The sequence below is a fragment of the Tigriopus californicus genome, chromosome 6, assembly GCF_007210705.1.
Source record: "Tigriopus californicus strain San Diego chromosome 6, Tcal_SD_v2.1, whole genome shotgun sequence".
Lineage (NCBI taxonomy): Eukaryota > Metazoa > Arthropoda > Copepoda > Harpacticoida > Harpacticidae > Tigriopus > Tigriopus californicus.
Window position 1 is genome coordinate 10,987,690 of NC_081445.1, and position 19,512 is coordinate 11,007,201.

Below are 19,512 nucleotides of genomic sequence, written 5' to 3' on the forward strand. Positions count from 1 at the left end.
AGTTTAATTGAATCATGGTGCAAGTTGGTTGCAATGATGCCTTAATTCTCCCTTCACAAAACGCCCAAAGTCAAGGAGTCATACTCCTTTTTTTTCTTGAACTTCTGTTAGTTCTCATGAGGAGCAGTGTCTGCTTAAGTTAAGAGGAAGTTTTGTTTGGCATGGGCAATTGTATTAGTCTAACTTGGTTGAGTTACAATTTGATTTTTTTGGGGGGAGTGCCTCTTAGCTCAATTGATTTGTCCGTTATTTTCGGTTTTTGGAAACATCACGAATAAAACCATCTACTAAAAACGGCATTTGGACAGCACTTATATTTTAGGCTTTTAGGTATTGCATAATGCTGAAAATCAAGATTTTTGAAAAGCCACTCTCAAATACATCCAAAGCAAAACCAGAAACAAGCAAGTAAATTTATGTGTTCAAGGTAAAAAGAAATCACGATAATATGTCCAAGGTGGAGCTTATGGGGTGGTGCTATTTATTGTCCTGCCGTCTAAAAAGAGTCAAGTTCTGAGTTTCTGAGTTACAGAAAGTGGCGGGTTAAATTCAAAGAGCCAAAAAAAAAGAGGGGAAGGAAGCCAAAAACTGAATTGAATGATGAATTTGTAATTTCAAAAGAGCCACTTTTTATGAAACATGCTCTTTGAACGGTAGATGGTGATAGCTTTGGAAATTGATGACGTCATCTTGAAAGCTCTCATTGAATCATCCCCCATACATCAGGTACATGTTTTGTGGCCAACTAGTAAAGGCAATGACATGAAAACTGAAAAATAAACCAAAAGATCAATTGAACCATCAGTTGGTCCGATCATCAAAAGATAGTTTGCATGGGATCTTGGGACCTTGATTCAATTTTTACATGTCTAACGGTGGATCTTATGCAAGCTAAGGCACATCCCCGACGGATTACGGATCAAAAGCCTTTCAAGCTCTCACGCGAAAGTGTAATCCCGATCTAGCATGCCATTCGTCATAGGATAAGGAGATCTAGGTGATCTTCCGTCAATTGAATTCCAGTTGATCTCAAGAGATCGAATCGAGTGTAAGTGCATTAGTCATCACAATCCTGATCCAAGTACTCGACATGTCGCATATTTCATTTGAAAATGAAGATGCCACCTCAGATTTGGCTGATCAAGAAGCCATCGATCTGTACGTGCGAAAAGTTGGTCCAGCGAAATTTGAAGCTTTGAAAGGTCAGTTGGATAATTCTTGATGAGAATCTCAGGGAATTTGAACCATCAGCATTTTCCAGTTCACATGCGAGAGGTGGCCCAAAAAATTCGAGATCGAGATGAATATCATAAAGAGGTGGCAATTCGTCCACTCACTCCGACTCAGGACACTTTTAAAGCCTTGGATGAGGAGGTGGAACTGAAGCAGGCCAAGAATATTCTCATCTTGGAAGATTTCAGCGAACCGGATCCTTTTGAAGGAATGTCATTCAAGCAGAAGATGCTCAAACGTTATTTGACTCTGCCTGAGGGTAATACGCAACTTGGGACTATTCGGACATTTAGGCAAGCGCTGGTACCAGCAAACAAACTTGCCTGCCAATGACAGTGATGCAAAATTGGCGTTTCGAACTAGTTTTAACGAAGCTGACCGCTCCTCATACAGTAATGTGAAAGAAGGGTCAGCTTCTCAAAAACATGTTTGAAGCTCTAAACTTGCATCGCTGACACTGGTACCAGCAAACAAACGAACCTGCCAGAGCTTGCCTAAACGTCCCCATTATGGAGCTAGATCGTGTTCTTATGGTTCAACGATAGACAACACCATGCTATGGGCAAACATTGGTAAAAATAGAATCTAAATGACTTTGAATTCGCTTACACATTGACACGCTCGCGGGGGTCGATATTTACTCCTTTGCACTTGAGCGCCCCCTTCTGACTTACGTAGGGATGTTTCAAGGATTGGGCTGTGGCATGAGTCATTTACAATGGTGTTGAAAAAAAGCGGAGCTGTTTTACAAAAAACCAAAGGATAGTTACGATAGATACGATTGAAAAGATAAAATTTTCAGCTCGCTTTGACACAGAAGTTCAATTGTTGGAGGAAAAAGGCTTTTTTTCATTTTTACGTTTGATACATCCCTACATATCCGAAAGATGGCGCTTGGACGCAAAGGGGTACAAAAAACCAAACAAACTGATGTTGTGATCCTATCCTATTGGTCATTTAATTTTAAGTCCGCTGAAGTTTGGGTAAGATCTAATGAAGTTTTGAAATCCCTGGTTATTCATAAAACGAGGTCAAGAATAATCATAATGAAATCCTTCTTACGACTCTTGGGCATGTCAACGTGTAAAACGTAAAAAATGGTTCATTAAACGTTAGGTAGCTGTCACACATGTTAGAATATGGACAAATTCATCAATTAATCAGTAAACAGGTTTTTCATTCCAGTAAAATCAAACTACTTGTACGAGGGTGATACCAAACAAATCGGGACAACCGTTATGAAAATCTTGCGTTTGAAATTACCTTGACAAAGCTGGATTCATGTGAAAGATCCAACTCTCACGGTTCTGATGATATAAGTGTTTGCTTTGGTATGTTGTTTGGCTCTGAAGAAATTTATATGCAACGTAAAGTAGTCTGAGCCACCCCTTCATAATTTTTGCAAATTTACATTACCCAGGACAATGCAAAGCCTCACACCTCCCAAGAAAACAGGGGTTTCTTGGCCAAAAGGAAGATCAAGGTGTTGCTCCATGCACCTTCACAGCCCAGATTTGGTACCCTGCAACTTCTAACTTTTTCCACAACTAAAGCTCAAGCTTGCTGGAAACAGATGTGCCTCTACTTTTGAGCTTGATGTTGCTGCGAAGGGGGTGCTTTAGCAGCTCTGCCAAGGAGGCCTCCAACATGTTTTTGACAACTGGATGAAGAGGATGCATAAGGGGATTGCTGTGCACGGTGGCGATGTCCAAAAATGTTGCAAATCGTGTCTTTTGATATCTCTTTTAGTTTTTGAAAAAAGTTAGCAGTTCTGATTTGCTTGGTACCACCCTCGTACTTTCCCACTCGGGGAAAAAAATCATCTTTGACAATCAAAGAAGGCTAATTGCATAATGACTATGGGTGGGAAAAAATATCATGTGATTTTGGTCAAATAGTGGTTTGTAAGTTACGAAAATATGCCAAAATAAGTTACGGAAACGTATATGTAAGCTTCAAAAATGTGAAAATAGGTTTTTGAAGTGTTTGGATATTCAAGCATTAGCGCGTTATTTAAGGCAAAAATAGCTTGATTAATATTTGTCACGGTCTTCTTGCTCTTTGGGCTCAGTGCAATCTCAGATCTTTGCCCTGGTCTGGTTTAATGTAAAGGGATTCGATATTCTTAAATGAAGTCGTCCTCTTACCAACGGTTTGAGGATGAACACCGAAGGGCTTACCCACTTCCCTGGCCCTCTTGCCGGTCTGCAACAGGCCTTTAGTTTTGGTTCTGACATCAAGACTACTCTCACTTGCATTATAGAACATTGTTTTGGTGACCAACGATGGGAGGGTTACACTTGCATTTAGGTTAAAATTAGATCATTTGCAGTGTGACATCTGCTCAACACTTGCTCTTAATGAAAGCTTGAGGTTTGCGTAATGTTAAACAAATCTTTGAGGGGGACAAACATAGCCCCAATTTCATTCACTCCCACCCTATATTTCTCAGATATCCCCTAAATTTGACCAAAATCCTTATATTTCCTCGAAAATCTTTTGTTTTAGGTTACTTTATGGTTAAAACTCATGAAATGGGCTTTTTGCCCAAAAATGACCAAAATAGTTGAATACTTAATTTAACCTAAAAATATTACCTTTCCGACTCCCAATAATGACAAATGAGTAAAGACAGCCAAAACATGTGTTATCTGTTATATGTCTTACAACAAGATTATTTGTATGCAAAACATAGTTCATGTCATATGTATATATGTAAGCAGATTTTAACAATGGGCAGAGTCCAAGAAAAACTACTTAATATTTTTGTGACGTAGCAAATGAATATCATTTGAAGAAAAAAGATAACATTCTCTCATTACAAGTGGTCTAGACCTGATACAAGAAGTGACACTGATATGAAGGGCATAGACCATGATACAAGATTGATTTCCAGACATTATATTTTGGGGGTTTGTTTTTTTCATGGGCTTTTCTAACCGATACAGGGAATGTAACACCCAATACTATTAAAATGAAAGGTTATGATTCGTCTATTTATTACCTTTCAATCTTCACATGATATTTGGTCTACCAACGAATTAGAGTTGGCGGATCGGGCTAACCCTTGAATATAAGGTTGATCCGGAATTTTGTCAAAAACTTGTCCAAAGCAACTGGATAAACGCCTACATACGCCCTACGAATATTGGAGGGAAGCAAATTAAATAATGAAGGGGCCCGAGAAAGAAGAGAAGCGGACGTCATTGTTCGAATTAGCTTATAACTTCTCGAGGGCTTAAAGGTGCTCTCAAAACGCACATTAAACCTCTACGGTCACTACAATTGACCCTAAATCCTGGGTTGGGACAAAGCTCATGGGTACTTTTGAAGACCTACATTATGATTTTTTTTTAGTCAAATTTTATATATAATCAAATCCCAACTTTTTTGTCTCTCCCAATACGAGAGCTCTCTCATTCTTGTGATGTTCCTGTTAAAACATCTTTGGACCTATTGGACCTTCTGTAAACCTGCTAAACTCATTGGAGCCCAAATGGGTGAAGCATATTCAAGATGTGGCTGAACCATCGACTGGTACAGAGTTAGCAAAGTGATGCTATCAAATTCATTGAATTGGAGATAAAAAAATTCCTAGATCCTGAATTCGACATGAATATCCGGAGGGGTGTGGTAGTAAGCGCAGTCTTTTAAACTGAGAGAGGTCCCTGGTTCGAATTTCCTCCCCAATCTTTCTCCAATGGTAACTTATAGACGTTTACTTAACACACAAACAGAGAACCAAACTAATACTAAATATGACACAGCCTAACAGAATTGGGATAAGGTCGATGTGATGGCTGGCCTTTCGACCCTAGCACCCCAAATCTATCATAAAGAGTATGCCACTCAATTAAGTCATGGCCTATGGAATAAATCTAAATCCTTCCAGGGCACTGAACTACTCTCATTAAAAGTGTCAAAATCGTGAATGCCGGCCTTGGAAGCACATGACAATTACTTTTAAACAGAATTACGTCTATAGACAATTACGATTTGGAAACATTTAATAAGAAAAGTGAGTATGTGGAATTTCACTCATTACCATTGTTCATGGAAGCATTGCAATTAATTTAAAATATGAATGCAAGTAAGTCAAACGAACATGATAGGCCTCATGAAGCCCCTTTATAGTTGTGGTTGGGTGACTAAAAAAACCGTTGAAGAAAAGGACATCCGATTTAGCAGACAAAGCGCTCTATCAACATAGTGAAACATTAAGAGTGACATACCATAAAAGTAGAGAATGTAAAATTTTATTTGAACAAAAACGCAATGGCAACTAGTTAAGATGGAGGCAAAGAAGCCAAACAATGAACATATATAAATGACAAACAAACTTGAAAACTGGCAAATAGCAATTCAACCCTTAGTTGCTTCTTTGTCTACAGCCTTGTTGCTGTAATCAAGCCTATTTTGGGCTGGCCACTACCTTTAGTGTCGATTATAAAAAGCAATCCTGGGCTTTCTACGTTTTGATTAAAAACCAAATGGGGCAGAACCTAAGTGTAATTTCTTAGACTGAAATTTAAAAATAAATAAATTTGAATATGCTCATAATTTCAATCCATGTTTCAGCAATTCATCCACAAGGAACCCTAATGATCGACACTAAAGGTAGACTGAAATTTAAAAATAAATAAATTTGAATATGCTCATAATTTCAATCCATGTTTCAGCAATTCATCCACAAGGAACCCTAATGATCGTCTTACTCGGGATCCAATCCTTTTGTGTCCTCTACAATGCTTGGGTGATCCCTTTGAGAGTTACGTTCCACGTTTATCAACATGCGGATAACATTTACCTTTGGATGATTTTCGACTACATTACGGACTGTTTATCCTTATTGGATACATTTCTATTCAAGACTAGACTCATGTTTTTAGATAAGTATGCACTAACTCATTCAATGTTTTTGTGCTAATCATCAAATAATCTACCACGTTGATGCCTCTTCCAGAGATGGGATTTACTGTACAAACTCCCAAGGAATGATCAAGAATTATGTTACTGCAGGAAGATTTTGGCAAGATATTTTATCGTTAGCCCCTTTAGATTTTCTTTATTTGGTGTTTGGGCTTCATGGCAGAGCAACCTTGTTGAGGTTACCAAGATTGTTGAGATATTACTGTGTGGAGACCTTTTTTGATCGGTTGGACGCCGTCCTTCCTTATCCAACTGTCATTAGGTAATGCTCGAAAGCATAATTCAAGTATTGTCTTTCACTTATTTACATTATACCTACTCGGCCTTGATTATTGATTTCAGATTGAGCCGCACTGTAAACGTGATGCTCTATCTCATTCATATCACTGCTTGTGCTTTCTACGCCTTCTCAGATATGGAAGGAATCGATTCATCACCTTTTGTTTTCAATGGTCATGGAAATGCCTACATAAGGTATGAAAAGTTCACAAGCACCTTGATTACATATCAGTTTTAAAAAGTGCCCCTTTTCAGGTGCTTTTACGTTGCTCTAAAGACATCTGTGAGCATCGGAATTAATCCCAAACCAGGGCGAGATCGTCCGGTACAAATGGTGTTTATGGGCACACTTTGGCTCATGGGAGTGTTCGTTTTCGCCGTTTTGATTGGTAAGAACTTTGATATCTCTAATTCGTTGGTGGATCAAATATTATATGAATATAAAAGTAACTAAAATAAATACCCTGGGAATGCCATTCACGGTAGGGAAAAGGATGTCCGTAAACAAAGATGTTATCCTCCTATTCCTCAAACTACAATTAGGAATGCTCAATAAATGCATTTCCAATTGGCAAAATTGTGCATGTTAGAAGTCTGTGTCCTCCCTGATAACTTCCGTGCTGTCACTTGAAGTGCTCTGCTACATTAGCTCTTAACCAGCAATTAAAGAGATAATCTGAACTTGATATTTTCGTCTCAAGTAAAGTCGTGCAAAAAAACGAAAGAATGGGTAATCAATGCTTTCCCCGTACTAAAAAATATAAATTTCTACAATATCATTAGAACAGCTTTGCCACATGCTGCAGTTACGAATAAAAGGGGGTGAAGTGTTTTCAAAATCATAATACATACGCTTTTTTGTGTTTATAATCATTGATTTAATAGCCTAGGCTGGCAAATATGAGGTATGGCCCATTTTGAGCAGATTGAACTAAAATTAATTTGAGCTGAGACTGACCATGATGAAACTAATAAATCAATAATCTATTTCGCCTAAGCATGTTGACGCCATCAATCCCAAATTCAGAGTGCTTCGACCTCGCAAGTACGGGGAAAACTCAAGATTGTGTTCAAAAAGCTTCTCTTGTATAAAGGTGACGCCTATCCGTCATTCTTGTATCTACAGATTGTTGCCATTTTTAACAAAGGTTGCCTCCCACAACGCTTTGTTCTAAACTTCTTAGAATGCATATTCAGGCAAGAGACTTTTTGGTTCCCTTGCGTCTGCCTGGTGTGTGCGATGGGGATCAGCCGGATTGGCTTTGAACACATTTAGTTACGTGATTCTCAAAATCAAGTTTCGAATTCAGGGAGCTAGTGAGTTGATGGCTCGTTTGTCTGCTTTGGTTGAAACTGAGTAAAGCCAGAGAAGTCGATCAGCCCGACGCCCTGCTGCCCAACTCCCAAAATGCGTCCAAAGCAAAGTCTCAACTGGCTTGGTTGGAATGACTTTTCTATGCCGAATTCGCAACAAAAATTGAAAAAATATATAAATATATATATTAAAAAAAAACTTGAAAAATTTCAATTTCGGGAACATAAGCTGTAACACCAAAAAGCAAAGAAATGCAAAACGGAAAACGAATGCAATTTTACTTTGGAATCACCTTTTCACACTATAGGACATGCTCACGGGGTCTTTGTTTACCCCTTTGCACTTGAGCGCCCCCTTTTGACTTACGTAGGGATGTGTCGAAGTTTTTGGCTATGGCATGAGTCAAGAACAATAGCGTCGAAATAAGCGGAGCTGCTACACACACAAAAAAAAGGATAGAGCTAGAAGCGATAAAAAGGTAAAACTTCAAGCTCGCTTTGAGACAGAAGTTCAATTGTTGGTTGAAAAAACGATGGCATTTTTACGGTTGACACATCCCTACATATCCGAAAGATGGCGCTTGGGCGCAAAGGGGTACAAAAAACCAAACAAACTGAGGCTGCGATCGTATCCTATTGCCTAATGACCTTTTTATCCTTGTTGATACTTGTAGGTAACGTGAAGGATATTATTGCACAGGCGACCCGAAACATCGATGAGTACACTTTCAAATTTGATCTGATAAGTCAATACATGTACGCAATGCATGTCCCAAATGATACCATGAGGAGAGTTAAGGAATGGTGCCAGTACACTTGGAAAACGCAACGGAGCTTTGATGAACTTTCCATCTTGGAAGCTTTACCATTCAAGATGAGGGTGGACGTCACATTGGATGTTCATTACAAGACACTGAAGAATGTTAAGCTATTCCATGGTTGTGATCCAGGACTGCTCAAGGAACTGGTTGTCAAACTGCAGCCACTGATCTTTTTGCCAGGTTCAGTGTCACCACTATCGCCTTACTCAATTGCGCTCAAATCACATAAAAATGTTTTTCAGGGGACTACATATGCAAGAAAGGCGATGTCGGCAAAGAAATGTTTATAATAACTGTGGGACAAGTTCAGGTTGTGGGAGGTCCGGATGACTCGATTGTATTCGTTACTCTTGGCGTTGGTGTCTGTTTTGGGGAAATTGCATTGCTGGGAACAGGCAAAATGAATCGAAGGACCGCCAATGTCCGGGCTGTGGGATATACCACACTTTATGTCCTTTACAAAGAAGACCTGACCGAGGCCTTGACTGAGGTGAGTCCTCAAGATTCTGGTTGATGGGACATCGACCGATGAAGTTGACTTATTTTCTAGTTTCCAAAGGACCGCGAACTTTTAGCCCGAAAAGCTGAAAAGGCTGCCGCCGAGGTCAAGGTAAAACAAGAAACTCGATTGCCCCAAAGTGAAAAGCTGCAGCGTGACGTGGTCATTCCTGCCCCTGGAGATCCAAGTATGCTCAAGGTGGTGGTAAAGACAATGCCTGAGAAAATCAAAGCCAAATTCCAAGAGAGGGAAACAAAGGCCAAGACGAAAGTACGAAGTGCCCAGGTCGATGAGAGTCAAACAGTGATGGCCAATTGTGAGCGAATCACTGTGCTGGCTTCGGAATTGATTAATCGGAGATAGGAGGGTCAAAACACCTTGATTTATTGAGAGTAAGATTCTTCAGCACTTGATGGTACATAGTGTTATAAATCTCCCACATCCCGCTTTTTCTTGGAGGCGGGTGCCGGTGGGCGTGTGGTGTCAATGTGGACATTGGCCCGGATCCTTTCAGGCAGCTCGTAGTAAATTGTCTCTGGTACGTGGTCATTGCAACGGTAAACCAAATCTGACCAAATGATCATCTCTTGTGAGAAGCAAAATACGCCCAGCCTTCCACCCTTGAGGGAACCATCAAACACATTGCCAGAGTCAGCCACCATATTTTCTCCCTCAAAGATGCGGAGCCGGATGAGGCCAATCTTGGGGCGATGGAGAAGCAACCAACGGTAGGCCACTTTCTCTCTCCACCCGACGTTCCTGGGGTCTTTCCACAACAGCTTGACTTGCTTATCCGTATCCCCGGTGTGCCACATGGCATTCCTCATCATTTGCCCCGGACCTGTCTCGGATTGGACCAATTTCAATTGGATTCCGGGTTCGGCCACGGCACGGAAAGGGGTGGCCTGCCAATATGTTTGAGTATTCTTTTTCCACATTACAGTGTAGAATTGATTGTTGTCCTGAAAATAAATATGAAGTTAGTCCCGATGTATGTCAAGGGTCCCGATATGTGTGTATGGATACCTGATATGAGAATATGAATCCTACGTAATCGTCATCAATCTCAGTGTCCACAAAGAATGTTCCTTCAAAGTCAACCCCACCAAAACGATGGAAGCCGACAGCCAAGCCAGGGTCAGAGTTCATGGTTTGAACAATTTCCGCTCCTTTGTTGTAAATGACCCAATTGGGATCAATTTGAGAGTCGCCATGAGGATCCAATACAACAGTCTGGTAGGTTCGGAAGTCAGTGGCGTAAATCTTGGAATTGTTAGGGCAATTATCCAAGAAATCTACAGTGCCATCAATATCTTCATCGTCTTGGCAAATGTCACCACGTCCGTCACGGTTAGAATCAATTTGCTGAGGGTTATAGGCCAACCAGCAATTGTCGCGGTTGTTAGGAATACCATCGTTATCAGCATCAGGGTCGCACTCATCTCCCATGCCATCGTCGTCAGTGTCCAGTTGATCCGCATTGGGAAGAGTGGGACAATTGTCGATGGGGTCTGGGATACCGTCCCTGTCAATGTCGTTATTGGTGTCACACACGTTGCCAAAGGTATCTTCATCATCATCAGCTTGATCAGGATTAGGATCATTGGGACAATTATCGCAAGCATCACCTAATCCGTCGTTATCAGAGTCCCTTTGGTCAGAATTAGGGGTCTTTGGACAGTTGTCCCTTTCATTAATAACACCATCGTTGTCCATATCAGGGTCACAAGCATCACCTAGTCCATCATTATCGGCATCCTCTTGATCCAAATTAGGAAGGAATGGACAGTTGTCACAAGCATCGCCGCGCTTGTCATCTCCGTCAGTCTCAGTATCAGCTTGATCAGGGTTAGCCACCAAAGGACAATTGTCGGGAGTGTTTGGGATTCCATCATTATCAGCATCATCATCACAAGCATCTCCAATACCATCCCCATCAGAGTCTTCTTGACCCGAGTTAGGAGTGTCTGGACAATTGTCCCGTCGGCATTTGATATCTTGACAAGGGAGATCTCGGTTTGGCCAGCCGTCCAGGTCTCGATCAGGACCACAAATTTTGCCATCTCCAGCCCATCCGACCTTACACTTACATATATAGTATCCTAATCCCTGTGGCTTTAGGCATTCAGCGTTCTCGTCGCAGACAGTTCCATCGGGACATACTCCAGGTCGGTTTGAACATCCTTCATTTTGATTTCCCACATAACCACGGGCACAAGGTCCGCAATAGAACGACCCATCAGTGTTTACGCACCGGGAGTTCTGTACGCAATTACCGTTGTTCATGGAACATTCATTGATATCATAACACACTTGGCGTTGTCTGCAAATCAAAATTAGGGCTAAAGAAATATTTGTATTGTATGCAACAAATCAAACCGTTACCTAGAGGCAAAGTCCAATCCCACACCGGTGAATCCATCACTGCCAGTGTATCCTGGGGGACACGGTCCACATCTGAAGCCAGGAATGGTGTTGTAACAAGTAACAGCCACATCACAAGGATCAGCCAAATCACATTCGTCCAGATCCGAGCACGAGGTGCCATTTCCAGATAATCCAGCAGGACAAGCGCCACAGCGGTAATAGGGTGGTCTTTCAATGTTGAAACACTCCACACCCTGTTAAATGAATACGTTTAAAATCAGCTTCTTGGCGTTAAGCTATAAATGTCGGAGCTTTTCGTGTATCTTACTTGATAACAGGGTGGTGGACGGACTTGGCAAGCGTCCGGTAGGCAAGTTTGGCCGTCACCTCGGTAGCCCTGAGGACATGGTCCACACCGAAAGTATGGAGGATCAGCTCTTTCAAAGCATTGGACCCCAGTATAACAAGGTTGACTGGAGCAGGCATCTCTTTCACAAAACCGGCCATCTCCCGTGAAGCCACTGGGACAAGGTCCACAAATTGGACCGTCGGCAGTGTCCCGACAAATGACTCCTTGAAAGCAAGGAGGAGGGACATCACTACATTCAGGGCGCTTTATTTGGCATGCCTTGCACTCTTGCAAGGCCTCTCTCAACATGGTGGTTTCGCCTTTTTGGAATTTGATCTCTTCTCTTAGTTTCTTCAGAGCTTCAATGAGCTCCTGGAGAGTGGCAATGAGGATTCGGTCAGCGTCGTCAAAATTAAAGATGGGAATATCGCCCCTTCGATATGAGTAAAGATCATCATTTCCTTGTCGAGGTTGCTGCGCTTGCATACGTTCCACTGGACAATCTAAATCCTCCAAAATATCCTCAATGATTACTTTTCCATGAACCTGTTCCATAATGAGAAAAACTGTTATTATGAATTTTTCTTTTGAGTTACTTCTCACTGTTGTTTCACACCTCCAGATCCAAGTCATCACCATGATACATCTTGACCTTGGAGTATTTCACCTTCTCCTGGAGCTCTCTGAAGGTAAAGGGCATATGAATCCGCCCCTTTGGAACACAACTGAAGTAGAACGTGATATCGGATCCAGCTTCTTCGCCCTTTCGCTGAGAGATTTCAATCACCAGATGATCATCCTCATCATCGTCTCTCAACAGTTTCAGTTCAGGCATCACAATGTCCTCACACCAAGTTCCATCCTCGTGTTTGAGCGTAAGTTTCAGAGTACTTGTGTCTTCCATTAAATGGATCTAAAAGTAAAAACAATGCATGTCTATTTTGCTGATCCGCCCTGTGTCTCCCGCTTTCCATACCTTGAACTGGTTATCAATTTCCGGGAAATTGATGAGCAAAATAGGATCTGGTTGAACGGAGTTGATGGTCCTTTCTCGGACCCCTTGAAGCACCACGACGATCGTGTCATGTCTGATAACTCTTTGAAGATTTCTGTTTTGTGATCGACTCTGACTTAAGGTCGCTTCCGAGAGCACCAAGAAACTCACCACGCCAAGAATGACTCCCAATGTCCGTGCTAAATACGCCATTTTGCACGTTTCCTAGCTGAATAAATAGTTCAGACCCTCTCAGAAGAGGGAGGGTAAGAAGTTGGAGATTCTATGTTAACGTCGCCTGATCACCCTCTCCTTGTTGAACCACCCTCAAGATTGAGCAGACCAGAGAGATGTTGTTCAAGTTTGAAGGACAACCACTTGTGGAATCAACTATCCCTTGATCACTGGTCCTGTTTGCTTTTAGCACATCGGAAGCACTTGCAGAGCCTATTCATTGATGTTAAGATCATCACCAAACGATTTAAATCATGTTGAATGCAGAGGTTGATTAATTTCTAGTCGTGAAAATCGCTCAGAAACGATTGAGCCGTACAACCCAATGAAAACCAGATTGATTGGCGGCCAATGGGAAGTCGACGAAAGCCCAAGTGGGTTCAAAATTCACGTAAAAACTTAACTAGCCCTGGACAATCAGATGCGACTCTTTTTGTTCAACGGACAGATGTCTTCCGCACATGATTTCCACCAAAGTTGGGCACTCCGTGTGTGGGCGAACTTGTCGTAGTAGAGGGGCGCAAGATTTACCCCTGTAGAACACCAAAGACGGGCCTATGAGAAGCAAGTTACAGTATCATCCGACGACCAAACCAACCAAGGACTGCGTAGAGAAAGAAAAATCAGCAAAGAACTTCTTTGCACTCAACTGAAGCACCGAGAATGAAGGCAAGCCCCAGAATCGGCATTCGAATTGATTGAAAATGGAGATACCCCCACACAGGTTTTTGTACTTGCACCTCTCTCTCATACTTGGGGAATGAGATTGTCACAAGCTCTTGATGCTTATTCACTCGAGTTATAGATTGCTTGGTTGAGATTCCCATTTAAAAGCTGGCTTAGGTAAAAATGTGTACGTCTTGAAAATACTGTTTTCAGGTTTTTTGAGACTTTGCGAATGCAGAGCTCAAAATTTCACATATCTACTTGAGTAATGTTTTGTTTGGAGATTCAAGTTTTAGATACAAAAGTTGACATAAGAGGTATGTGCATCTTGGTTTTTTGTCAGTTTTTTTCTGACATTTTCACCACAAGTGATCATGTACCGAGTGTAATTACGTTCCCTTCCGTATTTCTTTGACTGAAAAGTTATTTGGCCTCAAACAGTTTTAATTACTTCAAAGTGATCAAATTGACAATTTAACATTCTAAAACAACAAACAAAATTGCACTATCTTTAATTAATTTGATGTGTTGACTGTTGAAGTCGAAAAATGTTGTATTTTTGACGAGATTGTAGTTGCACAATTTTGAAGGGCTTAAATTTTTGTCAAATGTTGCCGTCAACTACCATGCTACGTTCCTCCCTCCCCTAACTAAAGAAACAAATATATCTATCAAATACAGAGAAATAACGTAATGTGTGCTAGTTTGTTCTCTTGACTACAACCTTTGTTTATAGTCCCATGGTTAAAAGCTCAACATTAATGTTGCTTTGACACTTGTATGTTTTACAGTCAATGTTCAGTCACATAAAACTTTAAAATGGCTGATCATACCACTCAAAATTATCAATGATACGTTCCCGTGACAACATATGGCATCCAAAACTAGTTGGCTTGTTTGTGCATTTTTGGGCCTTCATTAAAGACGTGATACCAACCCCAACAAATATCTTGTGTGTTTTTATACCTGACCATTCATCGAAAGAAAAAGTTATTTACAATTTGAATCAGAAAATTCTTATTTTACTCCATTGAGAGGGATAATAGATAGATGAAATGAGCGCATGTCTTTGAATGGTACTCCACTAGCAGAAATGCAGTGTCTTCGAAGTACTGCTGGCCTAAGTTAAATCTTTGTACCTTTCCTGCTGACCAAATCATTCAATTAGAGTAGGAGGAGGGTAACGAAAAGTTTAGCCAGTGGTTTGTGACCGGGACTAAATCAGGTTTTAGAGGTGAAAGAGCACCCACTCAAAAGACCCTTCCTTCGCTGCGTTCATTTCGAATGGTTCTGCAGCTGCTCTGGATCTTGTCAGAAAAATCAACCAGGGTAAGATTCAAGCCCATGTTCTCTCATTGAAATGAGACTGGACAGCTCTTTTGTCAACTTGCAGTTATGATGATTCAAAACAGATCAAAGAAGATCCTTTGGTTGGTAGTTTTGACCATCTGCTTGAATTTAAGTAACGGGCAAAGAAGACGGCAAAATCCAAATGGAGTCCAAGAGAGGGTGAGTTACTCGCAACATTCAGTGAAAAATATAATTCGGATGTAAAGCTACCCACCTTTTTCAAGTGCATGATTGACCCAATTCTCAGGACATACATATAACTTTATTTTAAACTGATACTCATTTTCAGCCGACTGATAATGAATTTTTGACCGATCGTCGGAATATTGGAGCTGATTTCCCATATCGCCGAGGAGACACCCCTATTTTCAATTTTGATGTTGGGGATGAGCCGTTCCTAGACAGCATTCCTGATCTAGTCAAAGGCCTTCATCAAATGGCCAAGGTCGTGTCTGATCAGAGACAACTCACACAGGCGTTTGGACGAGCCTTTACAGAGTGCCACGATTGCACGCCATAAAACGTTGGAAATAAAATGTGGTTTAAGTGACATGATTCGGCGTTATTACTCTTAATGTACACTTGTTAACATTTTATAAAGGAACCAGCGGAATGGAATTCTGGTGCAGTAGTGAATAGCATGATTCGTCGTATCGCAATCATCGTGGGACTAACATTGATGCAATGGCCTATGGCCATGAGTCAACTCACGAGGGAGGATTTAATTGAAATGTTCCGTAATGACACGGTGAGATAATTATTGTAAAGAATAAGGTCCTTGATAATACTAATATATCTTTCCATGAAGGGTCCTGGACTTGTGGTACAAAAGGTGGTTTTAGCAGACCAAAATCAAATTTGCTATTGCCGATTCAATCTTTCAACCTCAACATTAATGTTCAGCACAGCATCCACAACATTAGCTTCCATTTCATCAGCATCGTCAAGTTCTATGATGCCAACTTCCTCGCCATCAGGTTCCACTCTAACATCAATTTCATCCACACCTAGCTTTGCTTCAACAATGTCTTCCGCAAGTCTTTCAACAAATAGTTTCTTTTCCACAGCTATGTCCACGTCAAGTTCCCAAACAACTAGTTCCACTTCAACAATAACACCAGTTTCAAGTTCACTCACAAGTAATTCCACCTCAACAATTGGTTCCACATCAAGCTCCCCAACAACTAGTTCCATGTCAAGTTCTCCAGTAGTGAATTCCACGTCAAGTTTGCAAACAACTAGTTCGACGTCAAGTTCCCCAACAATTATTTCCACGTCCACAATAACATCCCCAACAAGTACTTCTTCGTCTCCAATAACATTCACAAGATCCACCACAAGTAGGTCTACTTCCACAATAACATTTAATTCAAATTCCCCCTCTGTTAGTACAACTTCAAAAATAACAGCCACAACAACAAGCTCTGTTACTTCAATAACATCAACAAGTTCCCCCTCGACTAATTCCTCCTCTATAATTACATCTACAAATACACAAACAACTAGTTTCGCTTCTACAATAACATCCACAAGTTCCCCAGCAATTAGTTCTACTACAACAATGACATCAGCAAGTTCTGCAACTAGTTTCACTCCTGTAATAACATCCCCAACAAGTTCCCCAACAACTAGTGCCACAACTACAATAACATCTACAAGCTCCCCAGGAACTAGTTCCACTTCTACAATAACATCTACAAGTTTCCCCACAACTAGTTTCACCACTACGATAACAACCCCATCAAGTTCATCAGCAACTATTTTCAATTCTACAGTGACATCTTCGAGTTCACCAACAGTTAGCTCGACTTCTGCAATAACATCTATAAGTTCCCAAACAACTAGTTCCACTTCTACAATAACATCCCCAACTTCTTCCCCAACAACTAGTTCTTCTTCAACAATAACATCCCCAACAACAAGCACTACAAGTGAAATAACATCAACAAGTTCCACTCCGACTAGTACCACTTTTATGATAACATCTACAAGTTCTCCAACCACTAGTTCCTCTTCTACAATAACATCCCCAACCACTTCCCCAACAACTAGTTCTACTACAACAATGACATCAACAAGTTCTCCAACTAGTTTCACTCCTGTAATAACATCCCCAACAAGTTCCCCAACAACTAGTGCCACAACTACAATAACATCTACAAGCTCCCCAGGAACTAGTTCCACTTCTACAATAACATCCTCAACCACTTCCCCAACAACTAGTTCTTCTTCTTCGACAATAACATCCCCAACAACAAGCACTACAAGTGAAATAATATCAACGAGTTCCACCCCAACTAGTACCACTTTTATGATAACATCTACAAGTTCTCCAACAACTAGTTCCTCTTCAACAACTCCAACATCTACTTTTACAATATCATCAACAAGTTCCCCCCCAGCTAGTTCTACCTCTTTAATTACATCTACAAGTTCCCCAATAACTAGTTCCATTGCTACAAAAACATCTCAAACAAGTTTCCCAGCAACTAGTTCCACTTCTGCAATAACATCCACAAGTTCGCCAACAACTAGAACCACTACTACAACAATAGTGTCCAGCACAAATGTGCAAACAACCGCTACCACAATGTTAACTGCATCCCCAAGTTCTCCACCACCGGGTATCTTAGCATCTCCTTACTGAGTGAGTTTCACTTAATCTCATGTTAGACCTCTTGCAGGATCACCGTCAGGAAGCCCAACAAGGAATCCAGGCCTCACAAGCACACCATTAGCATCCCCAACAAGCATTCCTATTGGATCTCCAACGAATACCCCCAATGGATCACCTACAAGCATCCCCATTGGATCCCCTACAACTATCCCTATTGCATCACCAACTAATGTTCAAACTATGGGATCAAATACCCCTCCAACTCTAATTCCTATTGGGACACCAACAGTTGCCCAAGATCAACCACATGTCCCAATCCCATCCCAAGGAGCAGAAGGAGAAACACCTACACCTCATCCCATTCAAGTTCCAGCTCCTGCAAATGGCCTAGCCACTGCTGCAGAAGAAGAAACACCCACGCCAGGTTCGGTTCAAGCTCCAGAAAAGGCCCCAGCTCCTGCTGAGGAAGGAGAAACACCCACACCAGGTCCGGCTCAAGTTCCCGAGAAGGCCCCAGCACCAGCTGCAGATGGAGAAACACCTACACCAGGCCCTGCTCCAGCTCCTTCAAAAGCCCCAGCTCCAGCCGCAGAAAAAGAAACACCCACACCAGGTCCTGCTCCAGCTCCTGCGAAGGCCCCAGCTCCTGCTGAAGAAGGAGAAACACCCACACCAGGTCCGGCACAAGTTCCCGAGAAGGCCCCAGCCTCAGCTGCAGATGGAGAAACACCCACACCAGGCCCTGCTCCAGCTCCTGCAAAGGCCCCTGCTCCTGCTGCAGAAGGAGAAACACCCACACCAGTTCCCCCTCTGATTCCAGTTCCAGCAAAGGCTCAAGTAGCTCTAGCTGCAGAAGGAGAAACACCTACACCAGGTCCGGCACAAGTTCCCGAGAAGGCCCCAGCACCAGCTGCAGATGGAGAAACACCTACACCAGGCCCTGCTCCAGCTCCTTCAAAGGCCCCAGCTCCAGCCGCAGAAAAAGAAACACCCACACCAGGTCCTGCTCCAGCTCCTGCGAAGGCCCCAGCTCCTGCTGAAGATGGAGAAACACCCACACCGGGACCCTGTCTGATTGCACATCCAGCAAAAGCCCCAGATTCAGCTGCAGACGGAGAAACACCATCACCAGGTCCTCCTCAAGCCCCAGGGAAGGCCCCAGATCCAGCTGCAGAAGACCCTGACCATACACCTACCCCTGGCATTGCCCAAGGTACAGTAGAGGAGAGAAGGATTCGGCACCAGGCCAAGAAGGGGTCAAGGAGAATTTTTATTTGAACCATACTAAAACACCTAATAAGGGTGGAAGTATGTGGAGCCGGCTTTTTGAGTAATATTTCGATAAATATGCCAAAACATATCAACTTTTTTCATGCACACACCATTGTGAACGAGCCAATTATCTTACGAGGTGAATAAGATTAAGTGTAATTAAATTATTTTGGGTTATTTTGCACCTCAATAATACAGGTCTTTTGAAGACAAAATCACTTTCGACCACAGATAAATGTATTTGTCAATTGGAATAAATCTTGCATGATTCTTAGTAACTTATTATTTCAGGGGTAATTTTCATTATCCTTTAAGCATCTTTAAACCAGGGTATTTTGCATGCCTCATGAAAAATTTATGGCAAAGCTAGAAAAATATCTGAAACTTTATTCAAAATGAACGAAACAAAAGAAGCAGCTAGTGTCCAAAACGATGATAACAGACCGATGGCCAAATTACTCTGACGTCATTTGAGGGCAAAAAATGTAAAATTAAAATCCATAAACAATGAAATCAGATCTTAAGCAGTCTCAACTCCCTTCTTGGACAAGCAATCATCATTGGTAGGGCTCAAATGGAACAATGAAG

General features: G+C 41.6%; 4 protein-coding genes across 5 annotated transcripts; 3 read left to right on the top strand and 1 right to left on the bottom strand.

Moving 5' to 3' along the window:
* The first annotated feature begins 1,061 nt into the window (after positions 1-1,061).
* Positions 1,062-10,069, top strand: LOC131881671 (cyclic nucleotide-gated cation channel beta-1-like). Its single transcript, XM_059228606.1, has 9 exons — positions 1,062-1,202; positions 1,262-1,492; positions 5,913-6,126; positions 6,197-6,424; positions 6,505-6,636; positions 6,697-6,830; positions 8,430-8,756; positions 8,819-9,066; positions 9,127-10,069. Exons 1-9 carry the CDS (start codon positions 1,091-1,093, stop codon positions 9,436-9,438), a joined length of 1,938 nt encoding a protein of 645 aa, XP_059084589.1. The 5' UTR covers positions 1,062-1,090; the 3' UTR covers positions 9,439-10,069.
* On the bottom strand, positions 9,436-13,692 carry LOC131881669 (cartilage oligomeric matrix protein-like). Its single transcript, XM_059228603.1, has 6 exons — positions 12,768-13,692; positions 12,408-12,704; positions 11,771-12,337; positions 11,461-11,696; positions 10,102-11,398; positions 9,436-10,037 (listed from the first exon to the last, which is right to left on the bottom strand). The coding sequence occupies exons 1-6, from the start codon at positions 12,996-12,998 to the stop codon at positions 9,501-9,503; spliced, it is 3,165 nt and encodes a 1,054-aa protein (XP_059084586.1). The 5' UTR covers positions 12,999-13,692; the 3' UTR covers positions 9,436-9,500.
* Positions 13,693-15,020: 1,328 nt separating this feature from the next.
* LOC131881674 (uncharacterized) lies at positions 15,021-15,585 on the top strand. The gene is made up of 2 exons (XM_059228609.1): positions 15,021-15,194; positions 15,325-15,585. The coding sequence occupies exons 1-2, from the start codon at positions 15,081-15,083 to the stop codon at positions 15,553-15,555; spliced, it is 345 nt and encodes a 114-aa protein (XP_059084592.1). The 5' UTR covers positions 15,021-15,080; the 3' UTR covers positions 15,556-15,585.
* Positions 15,586-15,647: 62 nt separating this feature from the next.
* LOC131881670 (skin secretory protein xP2-like) lies at positions 15,648-19,198 on the top strand. 2 transcript variants are annotated; one of them, XM_059228604.1, is made up of 4 exons: positions 15,648-15,783; positions 15,844-16,012; positions 16,103-17,659; positions 17,720-19,198. In XM_059228604.1, exons 1-4 carry the CDS (start codon positions 15,676-15,678, stop codon positions 18,928-18,930), a joined length of 3,045 nt encoding a protein of 1,014 aa, XP_059084587.1. In that variant the 5' UTR covers positions 15,648-15,675; the 3' UTR covers positions 18,931-19,198. The 2 variants fall into 2 exon arrangements, with proteins under 2 accessions (XP_059084587.1, XP_059084588.1); XM_059228605.1 differs by having other exon boundaries at positions 16,103-16,375.
* The last annotated feature ends 314 nt before the right edge of the window (positions 19,199-19,512 follow it).

Bases quoted from the DNA above. Each gene is read 5' to 3' on its own strand.
- LOC131881670 (XM_059228604.1), top strand. From the start codon at position 15,676: ATGATTCGTCGTATCGCAATCATCGTGGGACTAACATTGATGCAATGG. The intron at 15,784-15,843 runs GTGAGATAATTA...CTTTCCATGAAG, and splicing joins AAATGTTCCGTAATGACACG to GGTCCTGGACTTGTGGTACA. The intron at 17,660-17,719 runs GTATCTTAGCAT...GACCTCTTGCAG, and splicing joins CCCAAGTTCTCCACCACCGG to GATCACCGTCAGGAAGCCCA.
- LOC131881671 (XM_059228606.1), top strand. From the start codon at position 1,091: ATGTCGCATATTTCATTTGAAAATGAAGATGCCACCTCAGATTTGGCT. The intron at 6,831-8,429 runs GTAAGAACTTTG...TGATACTTGTAG, and splicing joins CGTTTTCGCCGTTTTGATTG to GTAACGTGAAGGATATTATT. The intron at 8,757-8,818 runs GTTCAGTGTCAC...AATGTTTTTCAG, and splicing joins GCCACTGATCTTTTTGCCAG to GGGACTACATATGCAAGAAA.
- LOC131881674 (XM_059228609.1), top strand. From the start codon at position 15,081: ATGATGATTCAAAACAGATCAAAGAAGATCCTTTGGTTGGTAGTTTTG. The intron at 15,195-15,324 runs GTGAGTTACTCG...ACTCATTTTCAG, and splicing joins CAAATGGAGTCCAAGAGAGG to CCGACTGATAATGAATTTTT.
- LOC131881669 (XM_059228603.1), bottom strand. From the start codon at position 12,998: ATGGCGTATTTAGCACGGACATTGGGAGTCATTCTTGGCGTGGTGAGT. The intron at 11,697-11,770 runs GTAAGATACACG...TTCATTTAACAG, and splicing joins GTCCACCACCCTGTTATCAA to GGTGTGGAGTGTTTCAACAT. The intron at 11,399-11,460 runs GTAACGGTTTGA...TTTGATTTGCAG, and splicing joins GGATTGGACTTTGCCTCTAG to ACAACGCCAAGTGTGTTATG.